Source organism: Hemicordylus capensis, chromosome 3 (genome assembly GCF_027244095.1).
Source record: "Hemicordylus capensis ecotype Gifberg chromosome 3, rHemCap1.1.pri, whole genome shotgun sequence".
Classification (NCBI taxonomy): Eukaryota; Metazoa; Chordata; class Lepidosauria; order Squamata; family Cordylidae; genus Hemicordylus; species Hemicordylus capensis.
Window position 1 is genome coordinate 251192752 of NC_069659.1, and position 26988 is coordinate 251219739.

The following is a 26988-nucleotide window of genomic DNA, read 5'->3' on the forward strand; positions in this document are numbered from 1 at the left end:
TTGTTCAACTGAGCCAATGTCCATATTCCAAGAGGCAAACGTTGGCAGAAATCCTGCTCAGATTAACATTGTTCTAATACCAAGTGAAAGAAGAGGGCTCTGTGTGTGTGTGTGTGTGTGTGTGTGTGTACACACAAATATGGGCGGAGACTTGCAGTACTTGTTTGTTTTCCAGAATTAATATCTAAGCAATTAATTAATATCTAACCCTTGCTAACTTGGCAAAGAGGCACCTTTTAACGTGGTGATTCTCTTTATTGAGCAGGGGGAGAGTAACTGGCCCTATCCACCCCCAGCACAGTACCTCCAGTGACTGTTGCTGGTGTCTATCTTATGTTTCTTTTAGATTGTGAGCCCTTTGGGGACAGGGATCCATCTTATTTATTTATTATTTCTCTGTGTAAACTGCCCTGAGCAATTTTTGAATAAATAAATAAATAATAAAATAAATAATTACTTTCTTTTATGACCACTTTATGTCAGGATAGGGAAAAGAAACCCAGCCTCGACATTTTTCTGCTTCAGATAACAGAGGGGAAGGGTGAAGGGGGGGGGGGGGGAGAGATTAAACACAATTGCTGGGGACATGGAACTTTGTCCTTTCCTGAGATAAACAATAGATTGACAGAATATGGGGGGGAACCTTGTCCTAAATTCGCTCTCTCTTTCACACAATCACATCCCAGAAGGGATGAGAAAGGGATGGAAATTCTTGATGGGCACAGAACAGCACTTAAGCCATGTTCTTGAATGTAGAAGACCTTCCCTCCTGTAGAAAATGGTCCCTATACACAGATTGCCCCTCACTGGACTGGGCCAAGCGGCTAAGCATCTTCAGCTAACTTAACCACAACTTGCTGTGAGTCGCTCTAGTACAGGGGGAAAGGCGAAAATTAGTTTGCAAAGGTACCTAAGATTCTCCTCTAATCTAAGTTTATTATCCTCAGGAGCAAACTCATTCACTATTTTAACAAGAATTTCTTTAGGAATAGTTTATTAGCATACCACTCACATTACCAAGCTTGCTAAGTCACGCTGACTGGTATTGTATAAGTTTAAATATATCAAGAAAATAGGGTTCTGTGGGCAAAGTATGTGTTTGGGTTGGGGTGTGTGTGTGTGTGTGTGTGTGTGTGTTTGGGTTTTTTTTGTTTTTTGTTTTTGCTACTATACTTACACAGGATACCACAAGTTTCCATGATGTCACACCACAGGGTTTGGCTGCAGTCCCAAGTGTGATAAAACTCAAACTCTTCTTCCCTCCCACTCTACACCTTGCCTGTCAATTCAACTGTAAGCCTGTTCTCCAGCTTCTCTTTTTCTCTTGAACTGAAGAAATTTTTCACATACATCTTTTTGCAAAAAGAAACACACAGCGAGGGGTGGGGGCAAGCATATTTGGCTAAACTCAAATCATGCATAGGTTGCATCAGATTAGAGACTCTATGAACAGCCTTCTCACTTTAGCTTTAGGTATCTGGGAGAAAACACACACACACACACACCACCCTTCAAAACTATTTTCCATAAAAATCTTCATTAGAAGAGGCTCCTTTACTGCTCTGTAAATTATGTAACTATAAACTGAGCCAAGTATTAAAATAGAAACTTTCCTAGAATCTAAAAAGAAACCTTTTATGGCATGAAAACTAAAATTGGACCACTGTGATATCAAGATAGTCCTTATGCTTAGAGGAACTGATGATGTTCCAGCTTGTTTACCACATTTATAAACCAAATATAAGAACACCTTTCCATAAAACGTAGCCAAAGCAGAGCATGAGTACCATTCAACAATATATTCCAAATAAAAACACCATCAAACCAATTAAAAACAAGAGAGATTCACCCAAGGGCATACCATAACAAGATTTCATAAAAGCTTAACAGAAATGTAATGAAACAGCATGTGGCAGCTCTCATCATGTGCACAGCCAGGCCTGCAGCCTCTAGCCATACACCAAACTCTGCAGATACCACTTAACATAGGTGTATGCTAAAATGTCAACCTCTCTTTCGAACTTCAGATAAGCTTGCACAAAGCCGTTTGTCTAGTTACTGTGGTAAGTTGTCTCTAGGAAATGAGGGAGGGTTTATGAAAGATCAGAAATTATTTACACAAGTATCTTTGAAAGATGCATACTAGTGCATGAATTGCTCATACATACACAACAATTCTGTATCCTGCATACAAAACAAAACTTTTTGTGGGCTAGTAGACCATGAAAAAGAAGCACTCTTGCCATATTTAATCCTCCTCTCTGGTGAATAAATTGGTAACAGAAACCAGTCGTCCCTCTCAGTCCCAAATTTTGCATAAGACTGCACAGATTCAATAAGTCAACTGTAGATATGTCTGGTTGCTCTTCGGGTTTGACATCGGGGTCGAAAAGATTCTCCTGCAATGGAGACTGGTGATGTGGAGCAGCTGTGGAATGTGATGTTTTCAGCCACTTCTTCAGTGGAATTTTTGATAGGCCCTGTCCCGCAGGGAGATGTGGCATCTCGGCCTTAGAGGTAGAAGGGACCAACGGATCCGATGGCACAAGCCGCTTCTTCTTCTTCTTTTTATGAAGTTCAGTACTAACCAGTGCACTGCTTCACTGCGATAGAAATGCTAGCTGGTACAAATTTCAGTGGTGGGGCTGAGTAAGGCGTCATCGGTATCGAGGTTATTGGTGTCCGGACCAAAGGGTGCAGGACAATCACATGAGACCCAAGATCCCATGATCTAGTCGAATCTACATGCATTGGCTGCACCTCCAATGTTAATGACAGTTTCAGTACCAAGGAGGAAGTTATTGGTATCAGCGTCACCGATTATGGTACAATAGGTGGAGCATCACCCAGCAGATTCATAGCTAATCCGGAGGACTTAGCTGCCCAAGTCAAGGGTTTACTTGGTACCGTAGGGGTGGATAAGGCCTTCTCCCAGAGTAAAGACCAAAGTCTAAAAGCTCAATTTTTCCGTGCCAATTTTGTAAAACTGAGGCAGTGCTGACAGGAGCCCACACGGTGTGACTTGTCCAGGCACAACAGACAACAGCTGTCATTTGAAGGGAGTTTGACTCAGCAAACAACACAATGTTTGAAGATCACTTTAGCAGTGAAACAGGGACCCACAGAACCAACCAAGGGTTGTAAAACTGGGAAAAAAATCTTTATATCTCTATCTATCTATCTAAAAATAAATTTAATATATCTTTCTTTTCCAAGCAGGAGAGAAAAACTGAGGAAAGAAGGGGGGAGGGAACTGCAGGGAAAACAAGCATGCAAATGGCGACAGATAGGAATAATAGTAACTAACCAACCAAAAGAAAGATTTAGAGAGAATAAAAGACTATAGAAATGGAAAGCAGAGGGGCTTTTTTATAAGAATGGAAGGCACTTAAGAACAAGCTGTTGATTCTTCGATAAATGACAAAGAACTGGGGAAAGCGGGACCAACTGCTGGGAGAAATTGGGACCAACTGTTGGGGAAGGGGGAGGAGCTACCACCAAAAAGCTAACAGAGGTGAAAGCTTGGAAGGTCCAGGCTACTGTGCAGACACAAATACCCAATGTGTGAACAACTGAGAGCACATTAAAGAACCTCAGGTTTGCCACCCTTGGCCTTTAGCAATTGATGCCACAATAAGCAGTCAGTTTCTAAGGTGGCATTGAATTTATCTAGAAAAGAAATACAGCTGAAATACAAGATTCATGAATGAAAATAAAAAGCAGAGGTTGCAGAAGGGAAGCAATGCTGTAGAAAGGAAAGTGAAACCATAAAAGGATGCTTGGTGGTGATAATTTTTTTAAAGACAATTTTATAAAAGATTCAAACCCAAGGACTTCTTTGGAAAAACCAAGTCCAATGTTTATTATAAAAGACCAGTAAAGTGTATTAATTTTCATACATTATCTCACAAAGGCACTGACAGCTTGTTTTTATTAAGCATGCACTGTAGATTAGCTTCCTAACAGATTTCATGTGTCAGAAACTACGTGCAGGAGCTGCATTTGTTTAATGTACACCAAAAAAGGTCACATCATACCATCTGCTATATGTTCTGCCGCTCCTCCTCTATGGTTTATTCAAGCCCTTTTTAAATATTAAAATTCTTCCTGTGTGTTAATAACCTAATCTAATTGTCTCTCTTTACCTTTAAAAAAAGCCAAAACTTTGAACAGAGAGGTTGAATTATAGTTTTCATCAGGCACAAAGTTTTAAAAGGAAAATAAAGTTGGTACAGGCAGAAAAAAGGGGAATCAAGCACACCTGCTCTTTCAATGAATGATTTTTAAGGACTTGAAGACACCAGAATTTTTGGTTTCCTGAGATATGAGCAGAAAAATGTAACACATACTTGCAGACAACAGGGAAAGTAAAGCACAAAGGTCTCCATTTTTCATTAGAAGACTATGGGAAGTGGGTAATCCTTACAAACCACCACAACCCCCGTTTACAAAAGATTACTTAATTCAGATTAATCCTCGATGGCCTGAACTTTGTGATTATATAACATTTACAGTGCACATAACTATTTTTTAATTAAATATAGCATGTTAGGATTTGTAAGAGCAGAAGAAGAAGGAAGGAAAGAAAGCTGCAGTCCTCATTACCACAAGGTAAGGAAAGATTGCATGGGGTTGGGCATAGGTAGAGCTCTCATGGCACAGGTACTCACTGCTAACTGAGCAAAGAGGCACCTTTTAAAAGTGATTCTGTTAACTGAGCAGAGGGAGAGCAACTGGACCTATCCAACTCCAGCTCAGCATCCGTCTAGTGGCTCCTGCTGGTGTCTATATTATGTTTCTTTTTAGATTGTGTGAGCCACCTAATGGTGCAACGGGGAAATGACTTGATTATTAAGCCAGAGGTTGCCGGTCTGAATCCCTGCTGGTACTATATCGGGCAGCAGTGATATAGGAAGATGCTGAAAGGCATCATCTCATATTGCACGGGAGGAGGCAATGGTAAACCCCTCCTATATTCATACTTTACCTTTGGGGACAGGGATCCATCTTTATTAATTTACTGATTTCTCTCTCTCTCTCTGTAAACTGCTTTGGGAACGTTTGTTGAAAAGCGGCATACAAATATCCATAGTAGTAGTAATGGGGACTGGGCACAGCAGTAGGTTTAGACAGAGAAGTCAATGAATTGTTCAATAGTTATCATAAGCAAAGGGTGAAAAACACTCTGCTACTCATCCACGTGAGCAGCTGGGGCAGGCAGCCAATCCACATGGCCACTGAGCACACAAGAGCTGCTTACAATGCCAGTGTCTATCATGCCCTGCCCGTGACTATCATGCCATGAGCAGTAGCTGCCAAGCCACAGCTGCAAGAAGGATTAGGCTGTTTGCATCTTTTATTTAACAGAGACTCACTGACAGCTGAACACAGTGAAGGAATGAGGACAGACCCCAGAGGCTACAAACCTGCAGAGTAATCTCAATCGTACACCACCTAGAGATGTTTATATCAGGCAGTACAGAAATATAATACATACATACAATTTCTGAGTGTCAATGCCACTGAAAGAAACTTTCTTTGTGCCCCAGAAGTGGACAACTCATCATTGGGCCGAGAGAGATATTTTTCTCTTTTGCACATTTGTCTCGTCTTTCTCCTTCATTGATAATTTGGGTCCCTTCCCCTTTGTTTTTCACCAGCTGCACACAGCCAGCTGGCCACAGAAACAAATCAAACACGTTCAGGAATTTCAAGTTGACACCACAAGTCCTAAAGTCACATCATGAGCTCAAAGTTCCAATGTATGTGCTTACTTGTAGGCATAGGAGTCTCTTCAGAATGGTCAGGTGCCTGGCTGCACTACTAATGTAGTTAAGCAAGAATCACAGGGGATGGGTGAGCGACGCAATTACTTCCTACATCAGCACCACCATGTCCCATGGAGGAGACAATAGCACAGACAGGGCCTTAGGCAGCTGACCGGCAGCTAGGGGACAAGGCCCCACCGGCAGCGCCCTTATTTTCTGCACACACGAGCCACACCCCAAGCCATTCCCCGTGCATCCACGTCTGATACAGGGGGTGTGGTCAGTGCTGGGACAGGGCTATTCATCCTCATTGTGAAATTCCCAAAGTCAGCAGTTTGTTGAATCGCTGACTGGGAACTCTTTTCTCACCTCCACATGAATAGCCCCATCTTAGCACTGACCACGTCCCCTATGTCCAACATGAACGCAAGGGGTGTGGCCACTAGGGACCTGGCTGGTTTCCCCCCCTCCAGCCTCGCGAAGAGTGAGGCGGGGGGGTGGGGACACACTAATCCAGGGGCACCTCATTCTCCCAGCCAGCGAACTCACCAGCTGGCTGCGGGAGGCTCTGGAGCAAAGGGGTGCCCTGAAGGCTTGGCAGCCTCCCCAGATCCTGGTGGCCGAGGGATGCTAGTCCCCCCTTGCTCCACTGTCCCCACACTCCTGAGCACAGGAAGCCAACATAAAAGGGACCAGAATTCAGTGGGAGAGCACTGGCTTTGCATACAGAGGTTTCTGGGATCAGTCCATGGCATCTTTGTCCATCTAAGAGAACAGGTCCGCCTAAGATGCTGGAGAGCTGATAGCAATTAGAGCAGACAAAATGGGGTAGGTGGACCAATGGTTTGAAAGTATTCCCCCAACGTGAATGCAACACTGGAATCATGACCATGCAGAAATGGCTCCACACTGCTTATGTATAAGGCCTCAGCTTAAGAATTTCCAGTGGTGTTTGTTTCTATCTAGACACAAAGCTGTATCAAGTAGTATTACTAGGGTGGCTTCCCCATAAGGCAGGCTCAGGCAATCTACCAAGGTCCGTCCCCCCCGCCTGCCCACTGCGGTGTAATTGTGTGCAGCCACTGCACTAGCATCCCCACTGTTGTGTCTTTCCCCCCTGTACTGGCCCCAGGCCCCTCTCCCTGCCTCCCTCATCCAGAGCCAGCACTACCTACACTCTGGCCCACCCACTTGCCTAGAGCCAGTGCCAACATTGCTCTGCCCCCTCACCATACCACTCCCTCCCTCATTGGCCCCAACACTGCCCCCATTCTCCCTGCACCAGACTCAGCTTCCCGGCACACTCTGCCCTCCAGCCCATACCACTGTTTTCAAAACCAACGTGGCAGCTACAGTATCCTACTGGCCTCTCTTGACTGATGCAGTGCTGAAGAGATAGCAGGAATGGGAGAACACACTGGTGCTGAGCAAAGCACCAGTGAGGAGCAGCAGTGGGATGCTGCAGCTGCCAGCTCAATCTAAAAACAGTGTTGTGAGCTAGCGAGTAGAGCACAACCAGAAGATGATGCTGGCACAGGAGGAGGGGCAGTGTAGGAGCCTGTGAGGCAGGGAATGAGCCAGCAAGGGATAATGTCAGAGTGACACACTGCTGTAATCTCAAGTGGTGAAACACAACCAAGTTGGCCCTGAATACTCTATGTCCACAAACAGAACTGCAACTATAGTCAAGAAACTGAAATCTGAAAAATGGAAGTATATTATATGAAAGTATACTCTCTCTCTCTCTCTCTCTCTCTCTCTCTCTCTCACTCACACACACACACAAACCCACACTTCTAGCATAGGTTGCGATCTGCACTCTTGCTTGGGAACAAGACATAGTGAGATTTAGTTTTGAGTGCCTTTGCAACAAATCAAGCTGAATACTGCTTAGTTTTCCAACTGATTTTAAGCACTGTCTGGTTTGGTGTTTTTTTTTAAATCCTAATACTTTATTCCTTTGCGCATATTAAATCTGCCAAACAATTCAATAAAGCAAAATACAAAAGTGAAAAGAGGAATTTTAAAAACCCCAAATTCAGTATATAGCAAAAGTGAACAGCAATTTTTCACAATAGGTCAACAAAAAAGAAAGAAAAGAAATCCAAGTCAAAGGACATCTGAGATTATACTTCCTAGAAATACAAAAGAATACCATTAACAATTCTTCCTCTTTTTCAAACGGGTGTTTGCATTACTTACAGGAGGAATGCTTAACTTTCAGTTAAGAGAAGTGATGAAAATGATGTTGACACAACTATACATGCAAATTAGATTCCTTAGAAGGGACGGAAAAAAATGTGGTTTGTGGTTTATCTCGGTTTTAACTTCACAAAACAAACTATAATCATTTTCCATTTCTTCTCTATTGACATGTGGTATATCTCCAACAGCAATAATTTAAAATACAGCAAAAACTGGTTTCCCCTAGTTTAAAAAAGTAGACCACATTTGAGAAGAATTGAGAAACACTGAAGCTATTCACACGCACAGTGAAAAATGGGCTAGAAAAGCCCAACCTGGTTTCCACTGCACGTGTGAACCGCTGGGAATCACATGGCTCCTGGTGGCAGCACGCCCTGTCAAGTAGCCCGCCACTTAGCCAAGGTCTGTGGAGCAAGCATGCCTCAAACCTGAGCTAATTGATCATGTGTCGCTGCCGTGCAGCTTCGCATGGCCTTGACACACAAGTAGCCTCCCGACCGGCATCGGGAGGCTCCCCATAATGCCCCGCTCACTCACATGGTGCATTATGGAGCTGGTGGGAGGCCCACAAACCTCCCGGCTCTGAGACGGAGCCGGTAATCATCTGGGTGGCCAATCTGGCTGCCCAGGAAAGGCTGGGCAATCGTTTGTGGGGAGGGGTAAGTTAACCCTCTCTCCCCACAGACCTGCCTGAAGCTCTTCACACGGATCAAGAGCTTCAATGGCTGACATCCAAGCTAATCCTGTACTGATATGCCAATGGGATGATTTTCATCAATCTCCCTTTCCTATGTCTCCCAACACAATGTCCCTCAACTGTCAGGGACATCATTTTAGGAGGTACAGCTAAAGATTGCTCTTCCTCTGCGCAACAGAAAATGTGTCAGTGCAGCATTAGTTTGGATGTCAGCCCCCCCCCCCCCGCCACCATTTCTGTTTTAAATTGTTTTGTGTTTGCACAGGATGCTGAATCCTGTTCCTCACATAATGAAAGGGCAAAACTAATCCTACTACTGGGAAGAGAGTGTGACCATTGTTAATTTATTTATTTACACTGCAGGAGATATTTCTCGCTCCAGTGCCAAAGAGAGGAATCATAACCAAGGCATTTAAAGGACAACACTGAGGGTGGGGGAGAGAGAAAAAAGAGGTAGGGCCTGAACTCAGTGGTGGTGGATCCACAAAGGCAATACTAGGATCGGCTACCAGTCAACTGACTGCAGTCACATATACAAAGAAGATGACAGCTTATTCTTCTTTATTTCATTATTGTGCCATTTGTTAGCAAGGGTAGCAATGAGGGCTGCTTCCCCCTAGCTCTGCAGCAGTCAGCAACATAGCAAAGCATCTCCTAACAGCTACCTGATACAACAAGACATTTTGAAATGGGAACAAGAACGTGAGTCATCACTAGTGGCTTAGGACTGCCCATGACTCTATCTTGCATGCACAGATGCCAAATTAGAAAACAAAAGAAAAAATTAGAAAACAAAAGAAGAGAAAAGCAATTGTTGGCACTTCAAATTAAAAAGAGAAAGAAGAAAGAGATAGATAAGCCACAGGCACTCTCTGTTTCTCTCTCCACTGGGCTAGTCAGGGCCATACACCATCACTCTGCTCTCCTCTGCTGCTGTGCTGCTGTAGTATCTGTCCTTTCTTTCCTTATGTATCTTTCCTCTTCAAGAGGTACTGGCATGCTGTAGGGCTCTCTGCCTCCTGGGCCCTTAAATACATTTGAAACTCTTTCCTTGTGTTCCCACCGTCCTCCCTCCCCCCAGGCAATGGCGGTACAGTTGCCCATGATAACATTTGATTTGGATTATAACAAGCCAACCAAGAAGCAAGGAGATTGCAAGCTGATCAGAAGCAAGTGCCAGAAAACTGATCAAAAAGGGAAAAACAGTCCTCCAAAATGGCACTCAAAACTACTTGAGCTTGAAACGGGGTTGTTTTGTTTCAAGCTCAAAACTGTCCCTTTATTTTAAGGGCATTTTCATTTTGAGCTTGAAACACGTGAAACACTCGTTCTCATAGGTGACTTGTCCCCTTTGCTAAGAAGGGTTCACCTTTGTTGCATATGAATGGGAGACTACATGCATGAGCTCTGTAAAATATTCCCCTTGGGGAATGGAGCCTCTCTGGGAAGAGCATTCCAAGTTCCCTCCCTGGCATCTTCAAGTTAGGACTGAGAGAGATTCCTGTTTGCAACCTTGGAGAAGCTGCTGCCAGTCTGTGTAGACAATACTGAGCTAGATAGACCAATGGTCTGACTCAGTATAAGGCAGCTTACTAGAAACCAAGACCTATGAATGGTTGATGGAGCTGGGCGTATTTGGCCTGAGAATAGGGGGATATATACTATCTTCTGATATCTGAAGAGCTGTCCCATAGAAGGATGAGCAGACTTGTTCTCTATTCTCCTTAGGGCAGAACTAGAACCAATTGATTGAAATCACAAGGAAGCAGGTTAGACTTTGGGATGGTTCAGGCAAGACACCTGCCAGCTCATGCAGTTAGGATGGGATGTTTAAACAGTTATCATGTGTTCATTTAGACCAAGCCTGTTCAACTTTGGCCTCCCAGCTGTTATTTACAACTCCCATAATCTCCAGCCACAGTGGCCATGGATTCTGGGAGTTGTAGGCCAACATCTGCAGAAGGGCCGAAGTTGAGCAGGCATAATTTCAGAGGGATGGTTCAGATACTGGCTCACACAATAACGGGACGCAGTGAGAGCACACTGAGATCTCCTCTGCTGATGTTCCCACAGGCGTGCTCTCAACCCTGCCTGTATTGCATATGCCAGTGAGCATCTTGTCCAAGCCAGTCCATTCAGAATAGTTTTCTAACATTAAGACAGTGGAATGGACTGCTGTGTATAATGGTGGAGTCTCCTCTAGAGATTTTCAAATGGAGGTTGGACAACCATTCTTCAGGGTTGCTGAAGCAGTTTCCTAAACTGAGCAAGGAGCTGGACTAGGAGACCTCAGAGTCTCTTCTAGCTCTTAACGTTCTATGACCTTGATATTCTTAATGTAGTGCAAATAAAATACCTTACTATGAAAACGGGCTTCAATTTTCTGTTTCTTAAAGGTAAAGTGTGCCGTCGAGTCGGTGTCAACTCCTGGCACTCACAGTGGTTTTCTTTGGTAGAATACAGGAGGGGTTTACCATTGCCTCCTCCCGCACAGTATGAGATGATGCCTTTCAGCATCTTCCTATATCACTGCTGACCAATATAGGTGTTTCCTATATAGTCTGGGAAACATACCAGCAGGGATTTGAACCAGCAGCCTCTTGCTCCCTAGGCAAGTTCCTTCCCTGCTGCACCAGTAGGTGGCTCATCTATTTCTTACCCCAGATGAAATATATCTAATTTCAGTAGCACTACTTAAGAATAAGGGCTCTGAGATCTTTGCTGTGTTGGTGGTTAAATTCCAATTTCCATTTTATTTGTTGTTATAAGCCGTATGTGGGCAGCAACACAAAATATTACATACAAAACATGCTGTTTATTTATCTTTTATATTTGTGTGTTATTTTTGTTGAACTCTCTGGGTGGAGACTCCAGCAGTGAGTCATTTTACAACTGTGCTGTCTTGAGCAAAAAGGAGCTAGAAATAGTAAATATAAGATTGCAGCAATAAGGAATATCTTTTTTTCACCCTGTATTGGTGAAAAGCTTATGATCCAGTGGGTCAGGTCTGTATAGTTTGTGACCCAACAAGCTGAATGGAGCCCATCAGTTATGTATGGTAGTTCTTTAGTATCTTGACTTCAGCTCCCCGCTCCCAGCCCATTTTTGCTGTCTGCCTGTAACTGCAAGAACATAATTGGTGAACTGCATTCAACTTGATGTTGGGTCAGAAGTTGCACAGAGGCAACAAGTTGGCCTAGGCTAATTACTTAAGCCTCTCTTTCATTGATTACTTAAGCTTTAATGGTCTTGTATTACAGTTTGTAGCTTTATATGTAAACTGTCTTTTCTGATCCTCAGAATTCTATGCCAAAGTCATCTTATGTTTCCATTACAATACTGTTGTTATACATTGATCGAAACTTTAATAAAATAAATAAATGAAAGAAAATGAACAGATATTTAAATCCTTATTGATCTCACTGAAAACCTATCCAACACACTGAATACACGATATTAAGCCAAGAGAAGATTAGAAGCAGGGTGGGGTCAAGAAACAGTCATAAAATTTTATTGTAAACCACCCAGACACAAAGTTTTGGATGCTTTACAAATGTGTCAAATAATAAATAAAATCATCTTATTTCATTATATGTTCCTTCACCAAAGTGTACAATTTAGGATTTACCACCTGCATCTCTCTGATCTTCACCGTGCTGTTCCGAAGCAAGCATCCTTGAAATGAATGGAGCGTGCAGATGCCTTAGGGCCAACGTAGACATGAATGTTATGGCAGTAGAGCCAGTAGTTAAACCCTGGTCTTCCCCAATTGTTTATAAAGAGAGAGGGTGTGTGTATACATGCGCAAGCGCCCTCCCGATTTTTAGAGGGAGGGGGAAGGGGCACATGATGGGACTGTTAAGCTCTGCTTCCCCTCACAGCTAACCTCCCCTCAGCTGGGCTCACCACTTTTCAGTCAAGTGCTGACACTAGAGTCGAAAGAAAACCTTGGGTGTATGGACAGGTAAGCAAAGAGCATGGCGAAGATTCTGCTATCCTAACCCATATGCTGCTTTTGATTAGAAAGGAGAGAGAGAGAGAGTTCCCACCCCCATTCTTCAGTTTATGGGCTGGTTCAGACAATACAGTTCCCTGCCTATGCAGTTAAAAAGGGAAGCCACCCAGTATGACATGTTCTTCATACATCCTGATGCCCTCCTGGAACATCCCTGTGTTGTGGGGCCGGGGGAAGGGGTGTTGCTTTTCAGCATGCCACTTTATCACATGGAGGGGCTTTTCATCCAATTCAATCCTCTGCACAGGCTCCAAATACTTGTTTAAACAAATATTTGGAGCAGGTGTAGAGGATGCCTTGAGGATTCCCCTTTACAAGTAAAGGGGGCAACCCTAATCCGAATGTTAAAGGTGGGGGAGGGGGAGCCAGCCTGCTTTAGAAAAGGCAGCGGAGAGTGGAGGCGGGAGCTCCACCAAGCTGGTCTGTCAAATGACAGCTTGGGCCGGCTGCAGCCTGGTTCAGGCCCTGCACATGTGCAGAGGTCACGGAAATGGCCTCTGTACATGCACAGAGGCCCAAACCGAGTTGCAGCCAGCCCGGGTTGTCATTTGGGAGGCCAGCAGGGGGCTTGGAGGAATCCCGCCTCTTTGCTGCCTCCTCCTCTAAAGGTACTGCCTCCTCTAAAGCGAGCCAGCTCGCACATCGCTATTGCCTAGTTGGAGGCACCGCTTAGCACTTAGAACTATGTAGACAAATTATACTTCTTCCTAGAGTGGGCAAATGAAATGGCTAAGTTCGTGCATGTGACCCATTGACATTTGCACTGCAAGTTCTTTTGTTACAGTTCCCTGTCCTCTTCCTGATGCTGTTTCAGACAAATTTCCTTTCCTACCTGGTAATACTTCTCCTGTCTTGTGGTGGCAGTTGCAGCATGACCTTCTATTAGAATTACTTTCCCCATTGTGTGCATTTGCTAGGCTTGTCCACTAATTGGTCAAGAAATGATCAAGTATTTTTAAAGTATTAACTTTATTAGAATATTTAAAAAATATTGAATAATCAATCAATATCTTTATTGCAGTCAGCGGTGATACATATCTGATACATGATGATACATATATCACTTTGATACATATCTTGATTTTAATTTAACTAATAAAAGAGAAAATGGGAGTGCAGTTCTTGTGTTGATGATGAATTCTACAAATAACAGCGGAAAAACAAGCAAGCTTATATGTTATTTCTATGTTCTGAACAGACAAAAGGCAGGAAATATAAAATTCATCAGACCAACCAGGTGACTTAAAATAATGAGGTTATTAGTTCTCTCCAAGAACACTGATACATCTTACTTACAATATAATAGCTCATGATCAATGGATTCAACAACTTTAACACCACAAAGACATATGTGGTGTTAAAAATTAGAAAAATTTCTAATTTTTAGCCTACGTAAGGAAAACAAGCTTATGAGAACACCTGGAATTTGAGTGAGTGAGTGTCTCCCCATCTGTGTGTCCCTCCTATCAATTTTTCAATGCCCGGACCAATATGAATGAAATTGGGTACTGTTGTAGGACACCACTTAGGGACACCTCAACAGCGTAGTTTTGTTGTAAATCTGTTGGCACGGCTGACCCGACAGGATTTACGATCCCTCCAGATCCACTTCTGTGAGTCAAGATGGAAATTCTGTAGATATGAGTAGCAGCTTAGCTGCACGAACGAAAGAGAAAAATGACTCTCAAAGATAAAGTAGTAGAAGCAAAATAAAGTCCCTTGAAACTAAACTAGGTACCCCCCTCTACGATAACTGAGCAATAACTGAAATAAAGGAGCAAGGAAGGAACAGAACAAGGACAGGCTGAAACAAGAAAGGTTGAACAATTAAAGTACTAGGAACACTGTCTGCAGAAGGCAACGTTGCTGACAGTACTGTCTCAGGAACAGTGTCTGCTTGATATAAGGCTTGAGATAACCGGCAGCCAATCAGGCTTTCCTGACTCAGCATTTTCTATTGCCTCTCCTGTGAGATCTTGCACCTGCATGTCTCCCACTGAGCTTTTCTCTTGAGACGTCTTCTTAACACAGGTGAAATTCCAGCTTCCTCCTGATCAGTCTCCTCAGCCCTCATCTCTGCCAGCTGTCCAGATTCCCCTGTCTCCTGCCGTTTCACCTCAGCTTCAGAGTTTGTTCTCACAGCCAAGTCCTCCTGCTGTGCTTCTGAGCCTGCTCTCCCAACCAAGTTCTCCCGCTCCTCCTCTGACTCAGAGGTCTGAGCCATGACGCATTTGTGATTCTCATCCAGACCAATTCAAGATGGTGGCCACATGGATGTCTGAGGCACAAATGGGCTAACTTGTGAACTGCTTAACAGATTTGGACCAAATTTAGTCCAGTTGTAGGGATAGTGAGAAAAAAGCAGGTAGTTTAGTTATTACCAGAACAACTTGTTTTTTTAATTGCATTGGTATCCCCAGTGGCTTTAACTGGTTGCTGCTTTGAATTCATCCCCCTCCCCATGGATTTCTTCTTCTTCTTGCTTGTAGCCAGCTAGCCCCCAGTGGCTTTAATAAATGGGTGCTGCTGTGCTGACTGTTTGTTTCTTTTGCAGCCCCAAGCTGAATCTCTTTGTTGCTGCTGCATGCCCGGATTGGACAGAATTTTTGTTTGTTTAAATTTTTCTAGCTTCTGTGTGTGCACTACAGTGCTATAGACAGCCCTGTGTGTGGCACACACAGCACAGACTACCCCAACTCCACACCTCTTTTTAAAATATCCACCTTAAAGACGCTTCCCCATCCCCATCCCTATCAGAGTTAGGGCTTCAATTTTTTAAACCCCAAGATGCTCAGGATGGTGTGAGGTACAGCCAGGAGCAGATTGCCAGGCAGATAGAGGGGTGATACTGGTTGTAATGGGCAATGGGGGCCTAAGCCCCAAGTGGCCCCCACTGCTGTGGTGCTGTGCAGGCTCACCTTTCCAGAGCTGCTTGGAACCACAGTGCATCCACCTAAGGCAGCTGAGGTAAAATTAGGGAGGAGGTCCTCCCCTGTCAGGGAAAAAGCTCTTTCTGTGGCAGTGGAGAAGGAGGTCTCATTGGCTACTAGCCCAGCCAGATCTCTCTTTCCACTCTCTTCACTCTCCCCAATCCCTGTTGGCAGTGTGACCCCACCCCCATTTCAGACTGTGGAAGAAGTGCTTCCACTTCCTGGACCTTCTCAGTCCTGGACCAAGTGTGGTGGCCCCCAGAAGGGCCCTGCAGCCCCAGTAGTACCACCACCACCAAAACGGTCCCACGCCAAAGTGAGCATGGTGGGGGACCACTTTGAGCTCCACTATAGTGACCTAGACCATGCTGTCTGCTCCCACTATGAGGCACAGGTCAGCAAGGGGAAAGACCCCAAGCATCTTACTACGTTGGGGATGCTGCTGCACCTGTGGCGGCATCACCCGGTGGGGGGAGGGGGTGTTCCTGTTGGCAGCAATAAATCTGGTATGTCCTCGACTAGGGCAGCAAAGCACCTGCTCTTACTCCCAAGCAAGAGAAGTTGCCTGTGTGGTGGGTTCATTCAGTGGGCAAGCGGTCTGGTTGCCCAGAGCTTCATCTCATCACCTAGGCTATTGCTGAAATGATTGCTTTGGATGACCAGCCATTCCAGATGGTGGAGAATGCTGCTCCTACGGCTTTCCCCTGACTATAAAATCCCTTCATGTACCACCTTCAGAAGGCGAGTGGTGCCCACCCTGTACCTGACGTGCAGAGAGGCTATGTCAGGGCTGCTGTGTGCGGCAGCATCTGACAGCATGCACTTCACTGCAGATCTCTGGACCAGCTGCAGTGGGGGGGGGCATGCTGCTTTCCTGCCTCTCATGGCAGACTGGTGGGGGCAAGAGAGTGAGGGGACAACTGCTGCTCTTGGCGTGGCCAGCCTCTCCTATGCAGCAAAGTAAAGCAGCATGGCTTGGGAGTATGCAACCTACCCAACCAGGAATAAGAGCTCCTTTCTGAGGTTGTCTTGGCACTTTATTTCATTATGGTCATTCTTTGTTGCCCTGAACAGCTTGTGTGCCAAGACAGCAATGCTGAGCCAGGCTTTGCCTGGTGCTCTTCTCCGCAAGATTATGGGTGAGCTCCAGTCCATGCTAACCTCTGAGAAAGTGGTCACCTTGGGAGGTCCACTGAGGACTGGAGTGGTGGGTCAGCTCAGAACACCCTTCAACTGTGCATGTTTTGTCCTATGTGACTCAAGGATGAAGGGCAAAGCGGTTACCACGGACCAGCTGGAGGGACTTCCTGGTCGAAGAGGTTATGCGAGCAGAGGAGAAGAGGCTGGGGCATGACCAGGAGGAGGAAGCTGGAGCGCCTTCTGCTTGTGCATAGTCCACCCCTAGCAGCAGCATCACCACCGCTTCCCAGTCCAGCAGCGTGGTGTCCCTGACAGGGTCAGTGAGCTGGCAGTTCCACCTCCACATTCCACCTGGTGGTTCACAGAGGGGTACCTTGGCGCCTTTCCAGAGGTACAGGAGGAGCCCACCGAGCCCTGCAGCAGTGTGTTCTGCAGTACCTGCAGGAGCTGGTGGCAGACCAGGAGATGGAACAGATCCAATTTGGGGCAACGCATCTCCAAGTCTGGCCGGACTTGGTGACGGTTGCCGGCACTGTTCTCTCTAAGGCACGTGCACATGCTCACGCTCACAGGTTTTCTGATCTCGCTCAGGTTGAATTAGGAAGGCCCCACTCTGAATCCATGTGCACACACAGTGCCTTAATACTGCCGCCCAGAACAAAACTCATTCTGCATAGAGGTGGGGGGGGGATTAGAGGGACCACTGGTTGCTGGACAGTTTCTCTTGTGCTGAGCAGCATCCAGAGTGAGAGGGTGTTCTCCATGGCCAGGGACATGGCGACACCCCATTGTGCAAGCCTGGATGCTGAGTTGGTGGAGCTGCTGGTCTTCCCGAAACCGAACCTCCCCTTGCTGGGCTATCCAGAGCTGGCTATGGAGGAAGAGTGACTCATGGTCACTCTCATCCACTGCAACACCACTTGTAGTCTGCCACAGCCTGGCCAACCCCAAAACCAGATGTGTCACAGTCTGCCTGTTAGTGCTGCTGACACATGCACACATGCCACCACCATGGCCAATGATGAGATGAGGGACTGCTGCTCTGACCCATGTGTCAGGCTGTCAGCCAGGACCCAGCACCAATCTGTAGCCATGGTGTTATCCAGACACAGGCAGACAAGCATGTACACTGGAGAAGAAGAGAAGAAAGAATTCTTCTCATGCTATGAGTAAAGAAGCTTTGTCAGACCATTAGTCTATCAGGCAATGACTGCTCTGTTCTCCTTTCTATCTGTGGCAGGCCGGATGGAAGGTTTGATTTTTTGGTTTTCTCAGCCCGAAGTATAATATGCTCGCTCTGCTGTTGCTGCTATAACTATCTGGTTTTGCTGGATCTCAGACTGACTAAGGGAGAACCCGGGTGCTGCCTGAGTTGAGGCTTGGTTTGTTTGTGAGATAGTGTTGTGGCAAGAAATGGACAGTGGCAGCTCATCTCTTTCTCTCTGTATACTATTTCTGTGGTGATTGCTGCGAGAGAAGCTCCATGAATGGCCTTGAGACTAACTTGTGCTTCACTCACTGCTCTGGTATGCTCTGCAATCTGCATTACAAGGTCTAACTCACTCAAAATGTGGCCGAAGATGTTGCTGCAGTTGAGCTTATGGCTATGCTTGCTGCTGCTAAGGGTGCTGCTGTGCTGTGGCAGCTGTTGATGTTACTGCAGTATTGTGGCAGGCAGTGGTTTGGGGGTCAGCGATACTTCCCCCCTCCCCCATTTTTGGACTGCCTTTGAAATGTGTGTTCTGTGTCAGGAGGGACAGATTCCCTTTCACCGTGTGCTTCTGCACTGTTTTTCAAGGCAGGGTTGCAAAATTGTACACTCTGCTTGTTCCAGCCATAGGGAACAATGGGGAACACCCCATTGCTCTCTATGTGTAGCTCCTAGGGTCACCAAAGTGGGTTGGGTGGTAGGGCATGATGGGTGCTACCTACCACCCAACCCACTAAAGAAATGGACAAGTAGGCAATTATTAACCTTTCCCCATGGGGGAGGGCTTGGGGAAGATTAAAAATTTGTTTAAAATTGCCTGCTTGCCCATTTCTTTTGTGGGTTGGGTTGTAGGTAGCGCCCATCATGGCGTACCACACAACCCACTTGGGAGTCCCTAGGAGCTACCCATGGAGAACAATGGGGTGTTTCAAGTTTCCCATTGTTCCCTATCCCCAAAATGAATTCAAACCGTTTCAACGAAACACTGAACATTTCGTTTCATGCACATCCCTAGTCAAAGCAGAAAAACAAGAATTCCAAATACGTTCCCTAGTCAGTTAATGGAAAAACTATTCCTTATGGGTCCAAAAGATATGTTTTGTATTTGTTTTTGCTTATTGTGATGATCGCAAGAACTGACAAGATTAAAACTCTTCCTGAGAGACAAATGCAGCACTATTTCCCATTTTACTGATCTAAAATTTTTCATAGAAGGAAGGGAGAAGGGAGAAAAGTATTTTCTCTTACTGGGCATACAAGATTGTCTGCTTTCTTGATCACAAATATTTATGTACATGGAAAATCCACACAGAATATACTGAAGTGTATGTATTTCAGGGGGCTTATCTATGGGCAAAGTGGGCGGAGCTCAGCTTAAATTTCTCATTCAGCCATGTATTCCATGACTTACTTATACAGTACTTCATCTTGGCATTGATTTGAATAGCAAGGCAGACATATGGCATACAAGATCAGCTTCCAATCCTTTGCATACTTTCTAGAGAGCAAATTCTACTCCATGGGACAGTACAAAATAGTTGGATTGCCCACATTCCAAATTTGTGGTTAAGCCAAATATTCTTGGACATGTAAATACCTCTCCAGCCCTATTCAGACACTACATTGTAGGTGTCTATACATATGGACATTGTTTTATGTGAATGACCGTATGGAAGTACCTCGTTAATCACAGGTCCAGCACTCATGGTTTCGCGTCTCTGCGGTTGGGTAAAAGACACCAGACCTCAATATACGAGAGATTAAAATGGCAAAAAGGGGATTAAATCCATATATCCGTGGATTGGAGACAGCTGGAAATTACCGTGGAGGTCATCTCCAGCCACCATTTCTTGTATCAGAGCCTCATTTTGAAGGAAAAACAGCACCCAAAATGTGATTTTCGGCCTTTTTACTCTTGAGGGGGGCACAATCATGGTCCATGAATAAAGGACCATGTTAGGGCACATTATTTGGCCCATTTTGCCATGGGGGGGTGATTTAGGGCAGTGCAGGAACTTAACCCCCCAATTCCCATAGCTCTAATGCCCAGTTATTTGCTTTCTCCCCTGAACAGAACCCCCCCCCCGCCAAACAGAACCTCTGTGAATAATGGGATTCTCCTGTAAATGCATTCATTTTTAAAGCGAACCTGGGTACAACCCTCTTAAATGAAGGGTACAGACAGAAGTCTGTTACTGCATGAACACTGAAAATGTATAAATAACTGTACATGTGTGCACAGAACTGTATACATGCTATTGAACATGATGTGTGAATAGGGCTTCTATCTCAATTCCTTCTCTCTTAAATTGGAATAAAAGTGACCTACCTCACAGAGTTCCTGCAAAAAAGAAGTTCCTGTAAAAAGTACCATGCATACTGAAGCACGACAAATGTATATACAGATGTACACATGCTTTTTCTATAAGATTGCTAAATAGTATAGCATGAATGAATGCATGAATACAAAACAATTCACACAAGACAATATACATGCATACAGTTCTACTCCATGCACAGACTTTCACAAAATATAAAATTCACATGGGGCCTTAGACTAAGGGGAACGCACTTTGCATCAGCAAATAAATGCTTAAGATGAGAACAGCCTGTAACAGAAATAAAATCATTCTCTTCACTAGAGCCATAGCTATGTCACTGAAATAAGTCATTCATTATTGGCTTTAAATACACAGGCTACCCTGATCACCCACATTTACATGCACATGGTTCCTATCAATTTCTGCAAAACTTACTTCCCGACACATGCTTATGATAGTAGCCTTAGTCAGGATTTCTGGTAAGATCTTGAAAATACCCAATTATGATTATAAGATGTACACTTTTACAAACACAATATAAATGTTTTTACAGTACCTGATAAAATTCCCGAAGCCAATTCTTCTGTAAGTTTTCTGGCTGGAAAATAAACAAATAAATAAAATACGACTATACCATGAGACAAACAAGTTTATGTACAGTGGTAAAAATAGCATGGGCTTTTGACCAAGGAAACACAAACTCAAATTCCAGCACAGTCATGAAGTTCAATGGGAATCCTTGAGCTAGTGATTTCTCAACCCAATGGGGTTCTTATAAAAATAAAATGGAATAAACCCATGGATGCTTCCCTGAGCCCTTAGGTGAAGAGCAAAGAGCAAATCTTATAAACTATTTTATGTTCAGTAATGACCTGCAATCATTCACTGCTGGCAGAGATTTCTCTACACTATCTGTTCTTCCACCTGTAACTTGGTACGTTTTGCTCACTTAACACACAATTTCTCTTTTTCTTGCTCTCAACAGTTCTCCTGAACCCAATACTACAATTAAAATCCTTTTAACCATTATTCTTTTTCTCTCCCTTGCCTTATTGGTGGTGAGCACTTCTTTTTAGACACTATACTATAACTGCCTTGAGATTGTTTTAATGAAAGGTGGTATACAAATTTAACAATAAATAAATACTACGCTGGCTTTCATATACCAGACCTATGCTAGTTTTAAGTTTAAAGCCATTTAGTCTTAACATTAAATCCAAGTATCTATCTCAAATGGCTTGTGGATAAGGGTGTATGTCTGCAAATCACATCATAGAAAGAAAACAGTGGTTGACATCCTGATTAATGAAGCATGTGTGCAGCAAAGGAAACACACATGCTGTTATAGACTAAAATAGTGCAGGTGATCACACGGGGATGGGGTTTTTTCACCAATCTCCTCTTCCTCCCAAAGCACTTTGTCCCCCAAAATTATGTCCCTGGAGGTCATGCAGCCCTCAGGAGCATATTGTTGGGCGACACAGAGAGCTTCAGAGGAAAGGGAGATCAGCGAAAAGTAGAGACCCACACCACAAGCACCCATACTGCTTTAGTCCAGAATGCTGCATGTGTACTTTGGATGTCAGCCACAGACTGCCAGCCTTTTTCCTTGCCAGACATTTTTAAATTTCAACAAGTGTTATCATCCGATTGCATTAAAAATGCCAGTGAAATGGTTTTGGGATTGCAAAATTGTTTGACGGTAAGGAAGCAGCACAGACATTACTGCACGTGAGCTTACACAGTTCTGCAGATACTTATAACTGACTTGACTTGAGAGCAACAAGGGTTGCCAAAGGTAGTCAAGGATGCAGTAAACCTAGCTGCCTCACTGAGGCACTAGCCCTACAGAGTCAGCTATGCATGTGTGCACGCATGGTTATACTAAAGGGAATGCAACCCCACACCCCCAATAATAATAAAATCAAGTTTATGCATTTTCCATATCCACTGCCATTATTCATTCAGCTATTTCTGCTTGCACCCCATCAACCTGCTCCACAAGTCCTAGTTAGTATACTTCATTGCAATATTTGTGTACAAAGCATACAGTATATGCACAGTATCATAAAGAGGAAACCAGAACTGAAGAGAAAACATCCGTGAGGAGCAGGAGAATGATGTGGAATATAGGAAGCAGTCAGTATATATCCCCCTATTCTTCAGGCCAAACACACCCAGCTCCATCAACCATTCTTCATAGGTCTTGGTTTCTAGGAAGCAGCCATATACTGAGTCAGACCCTTGGTCCATCTAGCTAATGTCTGCCCAGACTGGCAACAGCTTCTCCAAGGTTGCAGGCAGGAATCTCTCTCAGCCCTGTCTTGGAGATGCCAGGGAAGGAACTTGGAACCTAGATGCTCTTCCCAGAGCGGCCCCATCCCCTAAGGGGATTATCTAACAGTGTTCACAAATCTAGCCTCCCATTCATATGCAACCAGGGCAGACCCTAAGGGAACAAGTCATCCTTGCTACCACAAGACCAGCTCTCCTCTCTGTGGATACCAAAGTTCAGGGGAAGCTGATGGCCAATTTAAAAAAGATAATTTAGTAGTGTGTTCATACTTTTGTGCTTGTTTTGCTCATGTTCTGAAAGAGATGCTGATCATTGCTCTTTCTAGGAAGTCTCAAGTTCAAATATCCCTATCCAGAGCATCACCAGTGATTCAAATACGGTTTTTGACTGAATATACTTGGCCATAATCTTTTGGGTATGGGGAAAAGTGAAAGTCAGAATGGAAAGTGTCTGACCTTTACCCAAGATAGATATCAAACTATTACTTATTTAAAAATAATGGATGCACTAAAAAGCAAATATTTATCTTCCAAACACTTATCAAATACAATAAGGGCAGGCTCACGTGAATGTATATTGCTTGAAGTCTTATATGATGTCTTACAGCTGAATGTGTGGGCTGAATGCACAGAAGGAAAATTTGAGGTGAGTTTATAAAGTACTCTGTGGCATTTGATGTGCAATTTAGTTATTTAACACAGAAAAGTCACCACTTGCTGATGTGGCTGTCAAGTAATCAACATTTGTGTGTCAACAGGACATAAGACCAACTGATACAAGCCAAGTGAGCAGAGAGCGCCTTTTAAAGTGGCGATTCTCTTATATTGAGCCAGGGGAGGAGGGAGAAGGAGGTAACTGTCCCAATCCAGTCCCAGCACAGCATCCGTCCAGTGGCTGCTGCTGATGTTTCCCTTGGGCTTTTATTTAAAAATTAAAATCAATCGATCAATTAATGTATTTAAAGATTGTGAGCCCTTTTGGCACAGGGAATCATTTTATTCTTGCTTTTTCTATGCAACCACTTTGTGAGCTTCACTGAAAATGTGGCATATATTTATAACAATAGGCATGTGCACGGACCACGGTTTGTGCTCCGGTTCGAAGATTAAACAGTTCATGCTGCCACTGAACTGATTCGGAGGTTCATGTGTGGGTCGCAGGGGAGGGTGAGCAGCACCTTTAAAAGTGAGTACAGCAAGTCCTACCTGTGTGATTGCCACTCCATGCAGCTTCCTGCTGCAGCGGCGCTTCCTCCAGAAGCCTGCATGTGGTGCCAACACACACAAGGCCTCCAGGCATTTGCGTGATCAGCAACACCATGCTGATATCATCAAGCAGGTAGGACCTGCTGTACTCACTTTTAAAGACACTGCCCACCACCACCCCGCACTCAAACTGCCAAACAGGTTTGTATTCAAACCAAGGCCTGAACCGTGATTCATGCACATGCCCAAATAACAAATAAATAAATAGCAGCTTCTGTGATCCCCCGTTTTTCTATCCTGCCTGACAACAGCAGTCCATGCTCATAGACAGATGTTCTCCCCAATCCAAATCTGCAAAGCCTTTAAGTAGATGTATCAGAAATCAAAACCTGAGTATGTATACATTTCCTTATAGCTTCCGGAAATCTTAAGTCTGCCCATCTCTGTAATGTATACTGTATACTTATATACTGTAAGACAGAATGCGATGGAACTTCCAGGGATGGTAGATGCTTGTTAGGGTTTGTTACCATCCCCAATGTCATATAGTGTGCCAGGGTTTCTGAGACGCAAGTAGCGGTGTGCAGAACCGGTTTCATCTCAAACTGGACTAGGGCCCCAAAAGAGGTCGCCGGTACGAGTTCAAACTGGACCGGGCCCACTTCAGATCAAACTGGTTCGGCCCAGTTCAAGTGCTCTGCTTGTAAAGGGGAACCCAGTAAAAGGGGGAGGGTTCCCTATCTAAGTATCTAAAAAGAGCTTTGGGAGGGAGGCACCTTAACCTCTGTGGCAGCAGCAGCTCTGCCATACCCTCTCGCCTGCCCCTCCCAAAGCCCTTTTTAGAGAGATACTTAGATAGTGAATCACCACCACCACTTTGCTTGTAATGGGGAATCCTTATCAGATTCCTCTTTACATGCAGATCATTCAAACTGGGTCAAACCGGGCCGAACTGGTTTTACCTGGTTTGACAGAGCAAACCAAACCACTGCTGGTTCTAATGATCCAGTTTGTGGACCAGGAAGTTTGGTTCAAATTCAAACTGAACTGCCTCTGCCGGTCTGTGCACACTCCTAGAAGCAAGTGTACCCAACCCTCTTTGACATTTCTGCTTTGCTTACAGGCTTGGAGCCTTGCTTTGCTTGGATGCTGAAGAAACGGGTAGCCCCCTTTGAGAGGATGTTATCCCCATATTGAAGACTGATAAGTGCTTGTGCTTCCTAAGGGTGGCACATATCCCTTTTCACATTTCTGCTTTTCTTAGGTGTATTCTTTCGATAAAAACTTTACTCCTTTTAACCGTGACTTAACTCCTCTTTACAGCAAAAGAGCAGGGTTTAAGCCTGAGACAGAGTCTAATTTATAGCATTTCTATATCCCTCCCCCAAATCACTGTGACTGGAAGGAAAAAGTTGCAGATGAACCAGTGCAGCTAGCTTTCAGCAGCTAGAAGTCTGAAAAGACATTCTCGCAAGAGCCAGCTACAGATGTCAATCAGATAACTCTTCTCCTTCCCCACTTCAGCATTTCCGACATATGGAACATCACCAGAATGATGACGATAACAAGCTTTGGAACAAACCAGAAAATAATAATAAGAAAAACCAATCTACTGTTACAGTCCAATACAAGAGAGAGAAAATTGTCAGTATTATAATGGGATGGGCTCACTATTAAGAAATTTGGATCAGGAACAACACAATGTAAAAACAATATGATAGCGGCAGTCTCGAATCAGAAACTATTATTGTTCCAATTCGATGCACAACCCTATCATTGGAGAAAGCTTGCAAATCAAGTCAGAACCGAATTAACCAGAAGACACCAACATCTCAGGAAGTCTCTCTCTCTCTTAATGATGACACACTCTCCTCTTTCTTGATTCTTGTTCTGTTCACTTTGCTTTTTCACCTTTTCTTATCAGCTTATCTCAATATTACAACAACCCTAACCTGCTGACTGCAAGTGTCTTAGCTCCTGCTATGCCAGATGTCATCCACTCAGATTTGTATACCAGCACAGTTATTCACACATTATGCAGCTTGGAGCATGTACTATAGTACACTTCCTATCTGCACCCTGTATTTGAGAGTGCCTGTATTGAGGTTCACGTTTTAACTGTCGCTCACTAACACATGTACATCTACCTGCATACATGTATAAGATATGAACAGAGTTATCCTGTAGGAGCATTTTTGTTGAACTTTCTCAGAGCCTTTTGCTAACAAGTGAGGCAAGCATTCTTTGGGACGAATATGAAACACACACATTTCTGTAGATGACCAACTCCTAATAGTCGGCCATATTTTATGAAAAGCAGAGATTTAGCCTGTCACCCAAATGAGACACAAGTGTTTTATTATGCGAAGGCAATGACGTTAAACCTTCCTTTTCAGTGTGAATAAAATATCAGTTGTATTTCCATGCCACATTTTTTAAAAGATGGAAACTAATGTTTTGGCATTAAATGTATTTGGAAAATAAACAGAAGACAGCCATATCAGTTCAGGACACTTTCAATAATAACAAATCTTCATGTTATAAGCACTGAAAGCCTTTAAAAGAATTAATATGGCAGACTGAGCTTGTTACACAAACGGGAAGTTGGCTTGTAGTGACTGGAATACAGATTAACAAGCCTCTGACGTACAACCATCTCCAAACGAGCAGAGGCTCAAGGCAGACTCAAACCTTGCAAAACTGCATACGCATGAATAACTGAAGAACATTAGAGTACCCAGAAAATAAATTTATGGACAAGGCAGCGAGTCAACAGCGTAATGAGAAGGGATAACAGCACTATAAAATACTTTATGGCAGCTGTTTTATAGATGCCAAATAATTCCGGCATTGCATAAGAGGGGGTGGGGGGAGAGGAGGCAAAGAGTTCACATTTGGGATTGGGATTTGGGATTGGTCTTATTCTTATACTATGTTCTGGAAAGTTATGCAGAACATTCAAGGCAGTACTCTACAGCTACAGGTTATTCAATCACTAGAAACAAATAATTTCAACAATTATCTGAAGTGTTTCTACATATAAAAATGAAAAATATATATGAAATGTTCCCAAATGAATGAGGAGACAGTCTTTCTATTTATTTTTTTACATTTATATCCCGCTCTTCCTCCAAGGAGCCCAGAGCGGTGTACTACATACTTGAGTTTCTCTTTCACAACAACCCTGTGAAGTAGGTTAGG

The 26988-nt window shown here is 44.0% G+C and overlaps 1 protein-coding gene across 12 annotated transcripts in view; it reads right to left on the minus strand.

The window, feature by feature from the left end:
- Window positions 1–26988, minus strand: part of INPP5A (inositol polyphosphate-5-phosphatase A) — a 402494-nt gene that overhangs the window by 290374 nt on the left and 85132 nt on the right. For 10 of the 12 annotated variants that reach the window (XM_053307912.1, XM_053307907.1, XM_053307914.1 and 7 more), the window contains one exon: window positions 20843–20884. In XM_053307912.1, the coding sequence (XP_053163887.1) occupies window positions 20843–20884 (42 nt within the window). Of the gene's footprint in view, window positions 1–20842; window positions 20885–23147; window positions 23202–26988 lie in introns of all 12 variants that reach the window. The other 2 variants (XM_053307906.1, XM_053307911.1) reach the window with 1 other exon arrangement.